The sequence below is a fragment of the Aptenodytes patagonicus genome, chromosome 5 (genome assembly GCF_965638725.1).
Source record: "Aptenodytes patagonicus chromosome 5, bAptPat1.pri.cur, whole genome shotgun sequence".
Lineage (NCBI taxonomy): Eukaryota > Metazoa > Chordata > Aves > Sphenisciformes > Spheniscidae > Aptenodytes > Aptenodytes patagonicus.
In genome coordinates, this window is record NC_134953.1 from 2,494,456 (window position 1) to 2,511,737 (window position 17,282).

The window sequence follows — 17,282 nt, forward strand, 5'->3', positions numbered from 1 at the left end:
GCTGATGTTTCCAAATCATTCACTCTACCTACTTTTGGCTAGTGCCTTTAGGCTTGAAAACCAGAGAACTATCAGTGTCTGGTGTTTTTCTATCTATTGTGCATTAGCCATTTTAGCTGCATTTTCTGTTAAAGCCGTTGTCCTCAGTAAATGCTCAGTGTGATGGCCTTCTCCCGGAGTGATTTCTTTGTGCTAAAACATTAAGGAACTGCCTAATTTTTTTTTCACTTTCTAAGTACAATGTATTAGATCATGTCCTGCATAAATTAAGATTGATTGATATCACCTCAATGGCTAAGGGAAGCGTGCTGCCTATCATATTTAAGCTCTTAGCTTCTCAGAATGGGTAAGAAAAATAGCTGCCCTCAGACCCCCCAAAGTGCAGGGCAAATTATGTCCTCCAAAAATAATCACTTTTCCATAGACTGGCACTGGGATGGAGTCGGTGTTCAGATTTATCTGTAGCAAGTTCAATTCTACACATTTGTAATTACTGAGATACTGTCAAAAGTGTCAGCCAAAAGCTTGGATTTATAGAGAAGATACCAACCCAGTGTCTTTTTAAAATGGACTGCCAGTGTAGGCTCCAAGCAGTAGGGTTTTTAACGGATGAAAGGTTTTATATACCCTTTAATTAATGTACAGGATAACAAAATATTTTGTGTATTCCAACTGTGAGCGCAATTGAGAGTGATTATAAAGGGGGCACTTAATAATCCAGAATCTTCAATTGTTTTCATTACCCTGTTAAATACAAATACAAAAAAATGATGAAAGCCAAGACCTGGAGGTGGAAAGAGCTGTGCAAACTCTTGGTAGGAGTCGGTGCCTGTGCTGAGTGCCTCCTTAGCACCCAGCCCAGCCTAACCATGCAGAGAGGACTCTCATCACCCCCCGTTTTAGTGGAAGAATAGAAGCACTGAGATGTGAAGAGATAACAGCAGTGTACCCCACCCCCACTGGCAGCTTGGATGTAGGATTACCAGCATAATGGTTTCATCTTCAACAGTTAACACTATTCCTCTTACTCCAGTACAACTCATTTTTCTGCCAATGCAACTGCATATCCACTGATGTAACCCCTGAGACAGAAAAAATCATGCCTCTAACTGAAACTCTCAAATCTGCATCAAACTGTGTGTTCAGCAGATCTGGTGGTCCCAGAGCTAGGAAATCAATCCAACCTTGCAGAGCCATGCCATTCTGGCACAAGGAAAAGGGGGAAAAAAAAAATTGTACTTAAGAAGGAAAAAAAAAAAGTCTTCGCATCTTAATTTCCTCATTCGACAGCATAAGAACAGTGAGTCTGAACGTCCCCGTAACTCCCATCAGAATAAAGTTGCACTCACAGTTTTTTCTAAATTCTTTGTCAACAACTTCACAAGCTTCTTTGCACGAGCTGCTACATTTTAAACCTAAGAGGTCTGCCTGCTTGACATGACCTTTGCCTGCTTGCCTCTATGCAGTTAGCAGCTAGCTTAAGGACTTAGTGAAGAGCTCAAAATAATCCATCCTGGAAATGCTCCCATATGTGTATCCTTCTGGCTACAGAAGAGGTTCACCCTTAACATCTTGGATTTGGGGCTTTGATTGTGCCTCCTAAATGGCTTTGACCTTAACAAGAAGTGTTCAGCTGTAACTCCAGGTGGATAATGTACAGAGAAAAACGGATTCTGGGGATGAGTGCCTGAAAATCTCATTCATTTCCAATATTCTGCCCTGCAGCCCCACCATGTCCAGCAGGAGCTGCAGGTTCCAGCAGCAATACCTGTGATGGCCAGTGATGCTAGCCATGGCTGGGAGCCCCAGCCAACGGGCCAGGGCAACTGCTGGGATGGAAGCAGCGTGGGAGAAACCAGTGTTTCAGGATGTTCTTACCCCAGCACTGTCCCCAAAGACAGGGAGAGGGAGGTAGGCATCGTTACAAAACCAAGTAAGCGTCAGATTCCCTTCTTCCCTGATGCAGGACTATGAGGTTTAAATATATAAAATGCTTTGAACACCCAATGCAGCTGGCCTCCAAAGCTAAAGTTCATATTCTTGAAAGTCTTGTCTTCTCTGATTTATTTTGACAAGAGTTGAAACTGAACTATTTGTACAGCTATATGGAAAGGGAAAGGGAAAGAGCAAGGGATTTTTTTTTCCCTCCAGAATTGACTTTTCACAACAACTAGACCAAAACCTCCTTTTTCTCTTACAAGTGTTTTTCAAATGGTGATTGAACAGATCCTGTGTATTGGTACTTCAGCTGCCTTATGTCTCTTTGGGGGCTTGTGAGTAAAATTCCATGGGTTCATGAAGCAGATGTTTAATGATCACACTAGTTTTTCTGTTGTTGTTTTCACAGAACTCACAAAGAACATGGCACAAATGTCCTTGGAAATGAGCAGGTCAAGAATGAGCTGTTCCTTTTTTTTTTTTTAATTCTTTTAAAACTCTGCTTAGAGGTTATGTGGTTTTCTTTTTTTTTTTTTTTTTTTTACTTACAGATCTGCTCCTGTTCCATAAATAGAGTACTTGACTTCTCCCCAAAGCCCTGAATCTGGATCTGTAGCCTTAAGAAAAGAAAATAAGAGAGTCATCCTTTACTAAATTGCAAAAAGAAACGTTTCATTTTTCTTTTAACAACAGGCCATGTAAAAACCCAAATGCTTTGCCCTCTTTTGGCCATCACATTTTTAGGGGGAAAATCACATAAACAAATGTGCACCTAGAAAACTGCAAAATCTAACACAAGGAAATGTCACTGGCTGTCCCAGGGAAGCTGCCAAGATGCCGCCCGTCTCCTGGCCAGGCTGGGGCCCAGAGGCTCTAGCAGGGAGAAAGCCACTAGATGGCTCCATCCATTGGCATTTAACACATCTTTCCCTTAACAGAGATGAAGCTAATCTCAACGACACGAACAAACTGCCCGCCCTCAAGCCTTCCTAATTATCAGTTAAATATTAATGTATATCCCCTAGACAAAATTATTTACTTTGTATAGAGTGTTTTTTAAGCCTCTGCTTGTTTAATTGATTCGATTTAAAGTAATGCATAACAAATGTTTCAATCTATACACAATATTTCAGCTTTGTTTATGTTTTAATCACTCTTGTGCCTGTGTGACTTTTAGTAATGCAGATGCTACACCAGATGATATCTTTGTTCTGGACTCTTGTCGGCTTCCTTTCTTAGCTCAGGATTAGGAAGGCTATTGATTTGGTAACAGCTATTTCCATAAGCTCCTGCTTCTCTGATAGCTCTGAGGAGGTGTTACATTGCACCGTTGTATCTGGCCGTCAAAATTCACGGCGGCAGTGGCTGGTTCATTCATTATCCTGTTTAAATATCTGAAAACTGGAACAATGTCTTTGGTCCCTGCACGGTTAACATAACACACCTGCAGCCCTACCGGTAGGTGTTCTGTAGTTCTTTAACGTGAGCTTGTCAGATTCTCTCGCCCCATCATTTTGACCTCAGTCTACTTTACGACTGCGTAACTTTCCCTAAAGCATTTGCACGCCTGGGGCTTCTGCCAGGATTGCCATCCTGAGTACGTGGAGTATCGCAGCTTGTCAAGTATATCTGTGAATCTGGGTCAAGTACCGCGTTGACAGCACATGACAGTGAATTTTACGTGGACTCCTCAGCTACGCTGTCCTGTGCACCTTGGCTCAGAATGGCCAGTTTTGTTGCTTTTGCAAACTTTTTTAAAACTTCTTTTTTCGCTGTCCACCTCCTAGAATTTTTTATTCCTTTTGCTGCAAAGAGAGTGACGTTTGGGAGTCTGTTTGCTACAGCCTTCCTGTTAGCTTCCTCTAATAACCTTTTCTGTATTGTTTACGTTCCACTTCTTCTTTCATTCCTCCATCCCTAAAATTTGCCTGCAGCGCTTTATTATTCTGATTATTTAATTTTCTTTCTTACTTGCAGCCAGCCTGTGCTGGAGATCTCCGGCAACCTGCTGCCATCACCCTTGCCCGCGAGGCCTCTGCAAGGTGACTCGCGTCACCCGCCGAGCCCCACCTGGCCAAGAGCTTTCTCGGCTTTGCGACGTGAGATCTGCTTCCAGTCCTAGCAGCTGCACTGGAGAGATACAGCGCGCACCAGCGGCTGGAAAAGCTTCTCCAGCACGTAGGGCCTGTGTAATACCCTGACTTTCTTTCTATGAAAATACGAGATACTGGAAAATCTATAGGCATATTTTTCCTGCTGTGAGAAGATACGTACATAGGGATCTTTCTTTCCCAGCTCTCCCCATTTTAATGTTATATTCTTGCCTTCATTAACTGTCTAATTATGCATTTAGCAGCCAGATTCCTCCCAGGAGGAGGAGACTAATACCTACTACGCAGCCATCTTGTTTTCTTTTTACTCATACTTAAGCAAGCAAATCCAGTAAATCCAACTCCACCTAGTCATAACTGAATCTTCCTGCTGGACACTGATTTGACTGGGGCTTTCTTAGTACTCACAGGCCGTGTGATTTGTCTTAAAAGCAGATGGCCCTTAATTAAAAACCAAAGTAAATTTGTTGTTCTGAAAATGTTTGCTTAAAACTTTATTTTTTGCAGAAGTGGGGTTTTTTTTGTTGATTCTGGAAAGGAACTTGGAGTTCAGTCTGGAAGCTGAATGGCAAGTAAGATTTGCTACTTGCCTCTGTCCACTATTTTTAAGGTACTTGAACGGTCTCCAAAGACACCTAGAAAAGAGAGCATTTCTTCAGAGGTGAATGAAACTTACTGTAACGGCAACTACGTTTGAGCCCCCCGGCGAGTTCTCGGGGATCCTGGCAATGTAGTAGCCGGAGGAGAACTTCGGGATGTTGTCATTGGTATCCAGCAAGCGTATCACTACGTCAGCTGTCGAGCTGAATTTCTCCGGTGTGTTCACCTCTATTGCGAGAAGCTAAGAAGAGAAAACCAGGAAATTACTACAAAGCAGCTATTGTTACCTCTTAAAGGAGCTTCCTTCCACTAACGATGGCACGTTGGTGCATTTTAGCCTGGTTGGACCAGACAGCTCAAAAACAGGGAGATGATGAGCTAGGTCAGTGTGCAGCCTAGGCTTGTTTGCGCATGCTTGCAATGGGCAATCAAGCTGTGGAAAGAGGACTTCAAACCTGCGTATACGTATTAGACGTCACGCGACAGATGTGATTGGTCATAACTAACCACCACAGCTCAAAAAGCCATAGCAGAAGCAAGGAAACACCCACCCCTGGAGAGCTCCTAGAACTTAGGGAAACATAAGCACTGAATAATTTTGAATAATCACGTAAATTGAATCATGATCCTTTGCAGAGGAAGCACAAATTCTTCATCAGGAACGGTCAGGGCAATAAACTGCACCAAACAGGGTAAAGAGATGAGAGAACCGGTGCCCTGGAATGTTTGGAAGCAGCAGTACCCCCACCCCCCAAATGCAGGACGGTCAGGGATCAGGCATGTAGAGCAGAATCCCACTTCACAAAGTTTGTGAGAACTCCTACCACCAGGCTTCTTGGGACTCTACCCTCGCTGCCTCGTGCTGATTAGGACTTTATCATATACCCACCAGGACTTTGGAATTGCCTCACTGTCTCTGAGGAGGAACAGAGAGCGCTGGCATAATACATTCTCATAACTCTGCTCAGCTGGAAGGGCAGGCAACCACATACGGCGAGAGCAGGGGTGGGGAGAAGCCAGCAGCACGGACGCTCTGGCTGGCTGTCAGCAGAGCTTAACACTAGTACACGCCTGTCTCGGCCCTCAGCTGGGGGATGGCACTGCTGGGTTAGCAAGTTGGTTTCTCACATTGCCCCTTAATGCACAGCTAATTGATGCAGGGAAGAGCAGCCGCCACAGAGAAGGAAGAGGATAACCCGGGCGTCTGGCGCGTGGCACTTCTCAGTAGGCAGCAGGGAGCTCCCAGACCCCCCCTTGGGAACAGACCTCAGCAAGTATTCGGTGAGTCACCTCCAAAGCCTCAGACAAGCATTTTTCCACAGGACTTCAGCTACTTAGCACCAAATGTTTTCTCTCTTAGTCTAACACAAAATAGCAGCAGTGTTTCTACTGTGTCTCTGCTCCTCAGTAGATGAGGGGAATGTCGGTCGGAAGCCTGAGCTGGTGCAGCAGCAAGCCTATTGCTCCGGCGGTGTGCGACTGCGCAAGAAAGAGCAGCGTCAGCAACAGGTACTGAGAGACACCGAGCCCTTCACAGCCTCCAGCCCAGGTGTCTGGTCCCTGACGGGTGGCTGCATCACACAGAATCAGCACTAGGACATCAGTCTTGGGCTCCGTAGGGGCTGAACCCAAATGACTAACACAATGACCATTGGTCAACCATTTGGTTTTCATGCTTGGGCAGAGACCTAGTTAACACAAAGCAGGAGGGCTCTAGAAACCTACTGAGGACAGCACACCACTGATAGACTAGCGAGCAGGCATTTAACTGAGATATGAGAGGCTCAGCTGAAAAATCTAGCTGCATGGGTTTTAATTCTCAGTAGACGTATGTCCCAGGAGCTCCTTCAAAGAGGGTGAATGCTTAAGTGAGCTTTGAGCTTTGGAAGGCGAAGCAGGGCTGCCACAGCGTCTCCCGCTCCGTTGGTGCAGCGCCTCGCTGAGACGAGGGCTGTGGGACCACATCCTTCCCGTGCCGCTCGCCGGGGCGGGAGAAGATGGAGTAGACAGGGGAAGGGCTATCTCAGTATCACCTCCCGGAGCTGTTCCTACTGTGTGAACATTTATAATGGTTGGAAATAAACAGTGAAATGGTTCTTGAAGAAATTAGTCTCGAAGGATTGCTCGTAATTACTATAGGACACATCTGCTCTAAAAGGGGAGTTTGGTCACTGCATCTCTGTGCTAACTTTTGTGTTTGGGAGTCTCGGATGGTGTTAGAGCAAAAGACATTTTTGAAGGGACAGTCATACAAACATCAGCAAAAACCTGCTCGTGAGCAATCTCAGCTCCTAAAGCAGCAGAGAGATAAAATCTTATTGCTTACCGTGCACGTGGAGCTATAACTAAATTATAACATCTGCAGTGAAATAATCTTTGCTGCTGGAATCAGCCCATCTTAGAATACCTTATAAGGGCTTAGTATTTTTACTTTGTTTTCCACATTCATTTTTTATTCCCTCTCCTTTTAGCAGCTGTAGTCCAGCTCTGTTGACATGCTGACAACACCTTCCTTCAGGGAGGGATTTTTGTCAGCTTACTTGCCTGCAATGTCTTATGCAGAGCTGGACTGTTTGTTTTATGCAGAGAGAGAAAAAAATAGCATCAAACTGTTACTTCACAGGACTACGTATCAACAATTAGTACCAGTGCCAGAAGAGCAAACTGAGATATAATCTTAAAAGGTAAACTTTTAAAATAGAGTTTGATTTTGGCAACTGAAGATGATTGCAGCCTCATCCGCTCCCGTTCTGCAGGAGATGTGAGTGTCTGCAGAATGCGAGGGGTAGGTCCAGGCTCCTGTCAAGGCGGGATGTACGCTAAGCTGAAGGAGGTGGAGGCAGGAGGCTTGGCCCCCAAAGCGTGTCAGCTCATGACAAGGTGGGACAGCAACATCTGGCCCCTGTGGCAGAGGGACCTGGGATCTAAGAGGCCAGGCTGGAGGGGTACGAACTACCACAGCTGCCATACCTTGGGAAACCCACTCCAGCTCTTGGACAGCTGAAAATAAAGGAGGTCCTGACTACCAACTGCATTTAAGAGCCAGCCCTTAAACGGAAGATAGATTTTCTCTAGTAGCCTTTGCTTCAGGTAGTTTTTCAGTGCACCTCCCAGTCAAATTAGCTTTAATTCCTCTCTGGCATTTTACTGTTCAGTTACAAACCGGAGGAGAGGGATCATTGTTTACAGAACCCCCCCCCGAAAACAGCTTCTCAAAGCTGCTGTGGGATACATGTTGTACAGAAATAAGAATATATTTCATCCAAAATTCTAACCAGAATGACTACATTGGCAATTAAAACTGGGTAGGAAGCGATTTGAACTTTCCAGGGAAATGAAGACAGCAATGAGGTCTTTATAAAGTATTTGCTGCCATATATTACTACCATATCATCCAGCTGCACCTTTTTCATTTGGAATCTAGACAAAGGCTCTGTATTTTTAGCAAAGCCTTATGGTCTTTCTCCAGTAGAAATAATTTCATCCAAAAAAAAAAAAAAAAAGTGAATAACTGCTTAAGCTAAAAAAATATATAACCTTTTTCCTGGTAATTAATTCTTTCAGTGTTCATGGCAATCACATTAACTACTTTGATTTCTATTAGTATTCATGAGGAGGCCATGTGTAACTTCTTTACTGGTCTTTTGGTAGTTTAACCTGGATAAATGTGCGCTTATTATAATTAGTTTCGGTAGCACTTTATAGCCCTTTCAGAATCTTCCATTTTAATACGGTAATGATGCCTCATATTTTTGTAGCATCTATAACCTATGAAGCTCAAAATGACTAAGGAACATTACAAGAGGAGACATGAAGCATACTGCACTGAAATGACTTGCTAAGGACACAAAGCAAACCACGTAGCAAGGGTGAGAACAAAACCCAGGAAGTTGGCTTCTGGACTGTGCTAAAAATGCCACTTTCTGTACAAAATCAAAACTAGCGTATGTTAATACTCAGCTAGATAGTTTTGGCAATTTTTTTTTTAACAATTACAGGGATTGTCTACTCCATTCTTTGCAGTCAGAACTGAACCATCTATACTCATGTTCAGAGGCAGCTGACACAAAACCAGACTACTTAATTATCTTGTTGATGAGCCGATGAATCCGTCAAGGAAGGGGATAATGCAAGGGTCCAGCTTCTGGATGAAAGCTGGTTCTTGTATGGCTGGCTTGGAGCATGGGTGAGATAGCCTCAGGTCAGTCTGCAAAAGGCCATATAGATAGATACACTCTGACAAAGGCAGTGAGCAATTTTGGGAAATTATCTGCCAGTCAGCTGGGGTCTTCAGCCTGCCAACATTCAAAAGCATGATCATGAACCAAATTACTTAGGACTAAGCAGGTAAAGTTCTGGCTCCAGAGAAATTAGGATTTCATCCTGTGAATTCATCATTGTAAGAGCAGAAATAACACCCTTAGGGTTCAGTCTAGAATGACTCAGAGCCACCAACATGTGCAGTTTCCAGAGAGATAATACTCAACGTTTTGCACTGACTGGACTAAATTCATCCACAGATGCATCCATTAAACCTTTGGAAGTTGATGAACCATGGGCAGAAATGAGTCTCCCTTACATGGAATATAATGTCACTGACAATGCATCAGACAGCTCCGGGTGGATTAAGAAGCTAAATCCCATCAGATACATAAGCCATCATACGCATATCACATACACAGGCAGAGAGGACCTGGAAAGCAGAAGTACCTTGAAGGTTAACACCTTGAATTTTTCATAGTCAATAGCAGCAGAATTTTCCACTATTATTGTAACCTGAGCCTCATTCAGGACAGTCTGGGGAACCACTCGGAAGATGCCACCAGGTCCAACAAGACGGAGGTTGAATTTAGCATTGGCTCCCTGTGAATGAAAGCAGATACGGCATTGTTTTCAGTGAACGATGCATTTCTTACAGCCTAGATTGGCCCTGTTTCTTCACACTGTATAAAATTAGAATGAGTGTTACTGCTTAGAGCCCTCTGCTCTCCATCCCCTGGGCAAGAGATTGCTAAGAAGCTTAGCTATATAATCCCTCCAGCCCTGGTCACAAGACGGACACAGCTTTTCTTAAAATAGATTGACAAGCTTGGTTGTTCTTTCAGTCATAATGAAAAAACCCTGCAGCAGGACTGGCTAAGAGAGGGACTGCTGTGGCGAGCAGCCTTGGGCTTCGCGCCACGCACAGTGAGCTACTGCAGGTGACAGAGATGACGCCACGTGCACATAGGCAGGCAAGTCCTGCCTCCTCCTGGTTCCTGCCGAGGAAAGACAACTGAACTGCCCGAGTCAGGACAGTGGACCCCTCAAAAACCCAGCCTGCGTCCTAAATGTTCACAGCCTGGGATGATGATGCAGAGCCACAAAGGTAGGCAGTTTCCAAACAGAGGTGGTACTCCACGGTTTGCACTGACTGGGTCAAGCTAGCCCAGAGTTACAGCCACTAAACCTTTTGGAAGTTGATGGACTTGGGAGGAGAGAGGAGCTCCGCTTGTGCAGGATGAAATATGACACACATTTGACAGCTCCAGGCGAAGTGAGAAGCCAAATCCCATAATACAGATAAACCTTCTAGCCAGAGAGGACATGGGAAGCAGCAGTATCTAGAAGGTTACCACCACTTGTGTGCGAGCTGGGAAGAGTGAGCCAGAGCCAGATGGACGGACCAATTCTTTTAAACCAAACCGGAGCATGGAAGAGAAAAGCTGAAATGGGGATTCTCATATTTCTGCCTTCATACCTGGGAGGCATGAAGATGAGCTGAGCCCATTTAACCAACTCTCCGAGTTCATCAATTTCTCAAACAATGTCACGGTTACATTGTGACAGCCAGCCAGATCCGCTGCCTGGCTGGTGCCGTGTTCTCCCCCTAGCACGCGTCTTGAGATGAAGAATTTCTAACAATAACTTTCATACGGGGTAACTCTACTTTCAGCTGTATCCCTGGAGGACTTGTCATGAGCAGTTCTTGCTGCAACCCTAGCTCATGTCAAAAGGAAAAGCATTCAGCACTAGCCCCCCAGGGGAACCAGAGTGATCTTGGATCCAAACTCAGTGGTCTGCGTTGTTTGGTCATACAAATCCCCACAGCTACAGAGATGACAACAGTCTCTCTTTTGCGGGGTAGTAAAGCCAAACACACAAAGCCAGAGCTGCTGGACTATGGAAAATAGCGCTGATGGGGAAAAAGTGGACCGTCTGACCATACGAAGTCCTCTGCGCTTGGGGCTGTGCATGACTGGAGGGACGGTGGCATTGGCGGGGAGAGAACTGCCTCCTTCCAATGGCTGAGTGATTTCTGACCGTGATGTCCACTGAACCCAGACCTGCTCGGAGCAAGCCATGCTGCTGCATGTCTCCAAGCAGACAGCCACGGGACACAGGAATGACCGAAGGAACAACAGCACTGAGCCCCAAGCTGTGTCTGTCGGTTGAGGAGGGCTGGGGGAGAAATTTCTGCGTAATGTTCTTGCAAGTGAAGATGGCATTTCCATCAAACTGCAGGCCTAAAACAGACCTTGCCCACGGCTTCCTCCTCCTCACCGGTACCATCCACTCCCCCAAAAGAAAGAGTCACTAATGGCTGCGACAGAAACAGACATATGTTTAATTTTCTTCCCTATATAGTCCTCTTGTGCGGAAGGGAAAACATTTCATTCTATGCCTTAAAAGAAAAGCAACGCAACCCCCCTAGAGTGATGTTTTACGCTGTACTAGGAAGCTTCTTGAGAAATCTATACGGTGTATTTAGCAATGTTTTCTGCTGATTTTATAGCCTAACTTGCAGCCTGACTATTTTGTCAGCCTACATATGATACGTATATATTTTGTCTCTAAATAGAAGAGATGGGTCTTGTTTCTTTCCTTCTGCAGCAACATCCCCTGTGACAATAGCAGGATAGACGTAGCACTGCTTTGAAAGCAGTCATTTATCTGCTTGCTGCAGAGCAGCGGGAGGGAGGGGGAAGAAGCTAGTGGCTTTGATAGAGTACAATACAGTCAAAACAGCACAATACCGAGCACAGTCATACAAGCGCACTCTTTCCAATAGTGATACAGTTCTCAGGTGCATTAAGCTTTTCTCTTGTCACTACCTAACCTCAGGCTAACTCAGATGGATGCCATTCATACAGTATTTAGCTTAGGGATCCCCATAGCAACCATCACCATAGTATCTTACGGGCATCACAGGTCAGATAGCAGGCTGAGATGGATGCAGTCTTCTTCCCTTTTCCTTTATCTGGCCAGAGTTAGTTTGGCTCTGGCATAATTTTTAAGATTACGTAAAATATCACTCCAGTGGGAATGATTTATCAAAGCATGCACTGCAGACTCTGGCTGTAACATAAGGGCCAGAAGGACAATATATTGTGATAAAATCAATGTAAGGGTATGGACTGTACTGTTTCCAGCAGGGCCTGAGAAGATACAGACAGCAATTGCACTTGAAGTTACTAAAGTGATTGGAAGCTCTAAGTAAATCTCCAAAGGCAGTACATTCTCGGGCATTACACTGACAACAACTGAACGTGACCAGTAGTTCGGGAAGTTCATAAGGACTGCTCAACTTTCGTCGCAACAAGAACTGGGCTGCAGCTTTAGGACCACCCTTCTCATCGACATAACAGTATATGACACACTAAGTATACTTCTGGGTCCAGACTCTCTGTGGTACTGGACCCTACAACTACTTTGTCTGCCCTAGGCTTTTGGAGAATGCAGGTGAAATAGTTGAGTTCCTAAAATGACGTTTCCCCAGCTGACAGCTCTTGCTAGTCTTTGGGAAAATAGGGCGGGAAAACTGAAAGTCCACATAGTTTCCACTTACCTGATCTGAATCATTGACTGTAATCTTCAATCCCCTCAAGATTTCACCCTCTGGGGGATGCTCGTACATGGTCAGTTCAAATCTGTTCTGGGGACCATTTTCTCCATAGAACGTTGGTGGATGGTTGTTGAGGTCGACCACCCGTATAGTCACCACGGCAAAAGCGTACACTGAGATGTCATCTTCCTGACTGACTTCTGATGCCTGCAGCAGGCAGGAGAGAGAGAAGGATGACGAGGGCATACTCTCTTTCCTCAGTTCCATGTTCAGGTATTGTTCTGCACGTACAAATCACCCTGACACACTAACTTGTACAAAGATTCACAGCTTTATATTTCTGTAGAAATCTCAGTCCATTTCATGTTGAAGTTTACGATGATTAGAAGGTTATGGTAATAAACCAGTCCCAATAAAGCCCCAGTAAAAAAATTCTCCTCCTAATTTGATGAGCTTAGCACCTCACCCTGGGTGAAAACAGTTCTCTAAAGACAGATAATCTAATAGAGGCAGGATAATCGCTTGCCTAAAGTGTTAACAGAATAGAAAAGGAAGACAATCTTTAAATTTGCTGTGGTATTACAGGTAGTTGATTTTTATGTTGCATGCAAGGACTGCAGCCTTGAAAACTCTGCGAGAAAAACTGTACTTGCGGTATTTAGGCAAACACTTGAAAAAGAAAAATGACACACTTTTTTTTTTTTTTTTGAGATTTAGTCTCTCATTTACAATTCTGCTTTGCTGTCTAGATGAGCTTAATTTAAGCTGGATATAGTTTGGACAGGCAAGCAAACCTAGTCGGCATTTTTCTGAACTGAAAGATCAAATCTGTCTGAGTTTCAACAATGCCAACATGCAGCCTGATTCACTGGACTGAACCCAAGATGTTTCTTCTGTCAGGACAGAAACTCCGGCTGGTGTTTTTGTAACAAAACAGCTGTCTCTAACATGCTTTTTAGCTCAAAGGGCTCAAACCCAAAGGCACTAGGCTGCTAAATTTCTCTGAAGATGCTAATCCGGTAACTGAGGCGCCTGTCACTACCTATGCTGGGTAGTACAACGCTCTTTTGGTTTCTCAGGCAGATTTTGTAGCCTGCGCGGGCTCTGGGTCACCACAGGTATAACTTCGAGATCAGAAAAGCTTGCAAGGGCTTAACTAATCCTGTATCTGGGAAGCGCTAGCAGACTGCAGTAAACCAGAGAGAGTAGGGGAAGAAATGGTGCCTGAGTTTGACTCGGACAACGGGAACTCTATGATCTCCCAGGTTCAGCAAGCTGCCTGAGCCCATTAGCAAGCAAGCGCCCTTGGGGACGCTACATCAGTTCTGGCAGCGTGCAAGGCCTCAAAGCTGCCTTCAGACAATATTGTCCTTACCGTGACAAACTCTCGTGGTTGTAATATGCATTTGCCTGAAGAAAACTGATATAGTCTTCACAATTTAACTCTAAATTTTTATACTCTTGGTCTTTAGAAACTGCTTAAAATAGAGCAGCCTGTCACACTGATACTAGCTCATCAAGGTGTTAGCTTACCAAGGTGTTAGCATGTATTTGTATGTGGCTGATCAATGCTTCAGGAGTGGATACTGACATGACATTGCATGATCTACCCCAGTCCTATTACTAGTCATAGATTTGACAGTTACCTATCTCATCACATAGAGTTTACAAGATATTAATTCCCAGTTTAGCAATAAAATCTGAAAACACGGAGAACAGTTATCTACATATTGTAAAGGATGTTGATTCTCCAGACTCAGAGATGAAATTAGGACAAGTTGACTTCATTTGAAAGAAGTAATCTGAGATACTAAATATCCCAAGGAGCAAAAGCAGTTTGTTCTCTTTTATACTCTCTGGCACTCTGCTCAAATATAGGAGGTAGTTTCTAAAAGAGGTGACGTCAGCTATAAATTGAGCTATTTTAGACAATCATGCCTACTCATGGCATTTAAGAGCAACAGTCTTCAAGTGGCCACAGAACATACCTGAACTTTTAGTTCATACACTTCTTTCTTGAGCTGATTTGGGCTTTTTATAACAGAAATGGCTCCAGTTGTGTTGCTGATTTCGAATGAACCTTCGCTTCCTGCAATAAACCCAAGATGCTCTAGTTACATGCCACACTTCCTTTTTCTGAACAAGCATGAGCAATCAACCCTACACTTCATTAAGCTTATCTTTGTCCATATGTGTATCCGTATCTGTGAGTAGATCTGAAGCCGCTTTTCAAAAATGAAGCATTTCTATGCCTGGTCACAGTGAGATGAAAACACAGATGAGGGCCAAAAAGGGTTTCCTCCCCTAGGAACGGCTCAGTGGAGCTCTGCCCGTATGGGCAGCTGCCCTCACTTTCCTCCTCCCACCCTGGTCGGGTTCCCTTCAAGCCTCAGCAACCAGGCGTGCAAATTTGGTATTCATTTCTATTATGCCGTCTTCTTTATATGCTGGTTTAGACAAAAATAGACATTCCTTATTTTAATTAGCAAATGCATAATTAAGTCTCTGAGAAACAACAACATTTCTCTCACTAATATCAGCTAAGGTGAGAAGTCTGACAATCTGTCTGAAAGAAACATAGCCACTCTTTCTGCAGACATCATCTCTGGAGAAGCATCTTCTTGCCTTAGACATCCAGTTGTTAAAAAACTCTCAGCCTCTTGCAAGGCTGTCCTGAACAAAAAGGGATTTTGGAGGATCTGGGGTAAAACGCAGGCTTTTTTCATTGAGGCAGAGTCTGACACACAGGCAGGACGGGGCTGCAGGCTGACTTTGCCGCCCCCGACCTAACTTCCATTGATCTGAGCAGAAGATCAGTTACAGGGCCGTGATCCCCTGAGACCTGGTGAATTTGTGCTGAAGCAAATGCCAGCTTGCAGAGAGGCGTCGTCGTCTCATCACGTCTCGCCGTCACGGCCAAAAGCAGGCTGGTGCCTGGGGAGGGGGCCAGACGGCGCCTCAGGGGGCCCTGCCCTGCTCTGCCAGGGGGCTATGGGCACCCCTGCATGCTACCACACATACGGTATTGGCCACTATCTACGCTTTCTACCACTGAAAGGAAAAGAGAGGAAAACCCTTACAATGAAGGAGACCAAGCCTTCCGAAATAAAGGATGATGACCTGAAAGCCCAGTCATTTTTCTTTTTCTCTAACTCAATTCCAGTGCTGATTTTTAAACCACCTGATAGTGGTTTGCAATAACTGCAACTTCATTCAAGTTCACTAGACACAACATTGAACAGATATCAACTCATACAATGGTCAATTATTAAGATACATTGGCCTGGAAAGTACGTCCTGACTGAGAGGAAGCTTAAGTCAATAGTGGTTTCAAGCCACCGTACTTCACGCTATTGTCTAGTTATCACAGGGAAATTGGTAACTCAGAGTATGTAGCATTACATGTGTTCCTTTGTACAGCACGTTCAGAGGATTGGAGTATTTTCTAAAATTATCCCACACTCCCTGGATAAAAAATTCTTATAAAGAATAAATAATTTCCTATTTGCTCTTAGTATTTTGTTGTCCCTTAACAACTCAGCCTGCAGGTATTGGAATAATGGCTTGTCACGAGTAACGCCAGGGTCTGAGGTGCAGGGGGAGAAACCTGCTGTAATTTTTTTTCCCTATCTATTTCTTAAACTTTCTATGCACTGGAAGCATATTCCCTTCCCCTCTTTTCCATTTCATGCTAACAAAATCCCATGTTAATGTGCATGAGGAAAGCCTGCTCTCCATTAGTCATATTTTATGCTACTTATCTGTCATCCCCTTCCATCTTCATTTTCCACTCTTTCCTAATCACTTACCGTTTTTATCCCATAGCACCTTTTTGGTCCTCCGCTATTTACTTTGGAAATCTAATATCTTTCCCCATTAATCCTGTTTCCCTTTGACATTTCCCCTGGTTCATCTGCCTTCGCTTATTCTCCTTACTCAATTTCTCCCTTGTCTAGCATATTTTCATCCCACTTATTTGTTTTTACTCCTCATTCTCCACCTTTCTTTTCTCATTTTCCATCTATTCTCTTCTGCAACCTTTTTTTCTCAATGTTTCTACCTCCCTTTTACCCTCTTCTATCTATTCGCTTGCATCGAGGAGAAGGAACCTCAGCATGGGTCCCATCCCACATCAAGGCAAAACCTCAGTTGTAACCCTCTCTGTCCTCTCTAGACCTTGCTGTTTAGATCACGTAACACAATGAAGAACTTACTGCATAGCTCTGCAACTACACCTCAGACTTCTCTTAGGAAATTTTGGGATCTCTCACACCCGGGAGTTGGGGAGCCCGTTTGCCATGGAAGTCTTGTTTTGGAGGAAGAGAGAACCAAACAAAACTAAAGTTGTAGCTTGGAGTTCAGTTGAGCTTAGTTGTTGACTTCACCAGCTAATGAATCATCAATTCAGCTAAGTCTCGCATTTATGCTATTAAAAGACGTGCGACAGACGCCCTCAGAATAGCTGATGAAAAGCATTAATCTTCTGATAACATCTACTTTATTCCAGTGCAGTGTACAGCCCGTGCCTCTTCACTGGTAAATATAATTTCTTTCAAGAAACCAGAGATTTGACCGTTTAGCCACTTTAATCACAATATTAATAAAAATGTCCGTCTAAATACCATGTCTGGGTCTCCCAATGCATTCTCTCACCTCCTAGATTAAATGAGAGAGATGCTCAGCAGCAGTGAATGCATCTCCCTTTACGCTTTCTGAAATGACAAGCAGGCTACTGATGCCTAACAAATCAGCAACATTAACAACTCCAAGCGTAGTTCTGTGAAGCAGATGCTAAAACTCAGTGAATC

The 17,282-nt window shown here is 44.1% G+C and overlaps 1 protein-coding gene across 1 annotated transcript in view; it reads right to left on the bottom strand.

Moving 5' to 3' along the window:
* The window catches only part of CDHR1 (cadherin related family member 1), a 51,291-nt gene that overhangs the window by 12,472 nt on the left and 21,537 nt on the right, over positions 1-17,282 (bottom strand). Inside the window, exons 9-13 of the mRNA XM_076338344.1 lie at positions 14,463-14,563; positions 12,478-12,681; positions 9,360-9,512; positions 4,726-4,890; positions 2,488-2,555 (exon numbers count right to left, since the gene is read on the bottom strand). Coding sequence (XP_076194459.1) covers positions 2,488-2,555; positions 4,726-4,890; positions 9,360-9,512; positions 12,478-12,681; positions 14,463-14,563 — 691 coding nt within the window. The remainder of the gene's footprint in view (positions 1-2,487; positions 2,556-4,725; positions 4,891-9,359; positions 9,513-12,477; positions 12,682-14,462; positions 14,564-17,282) is intronic.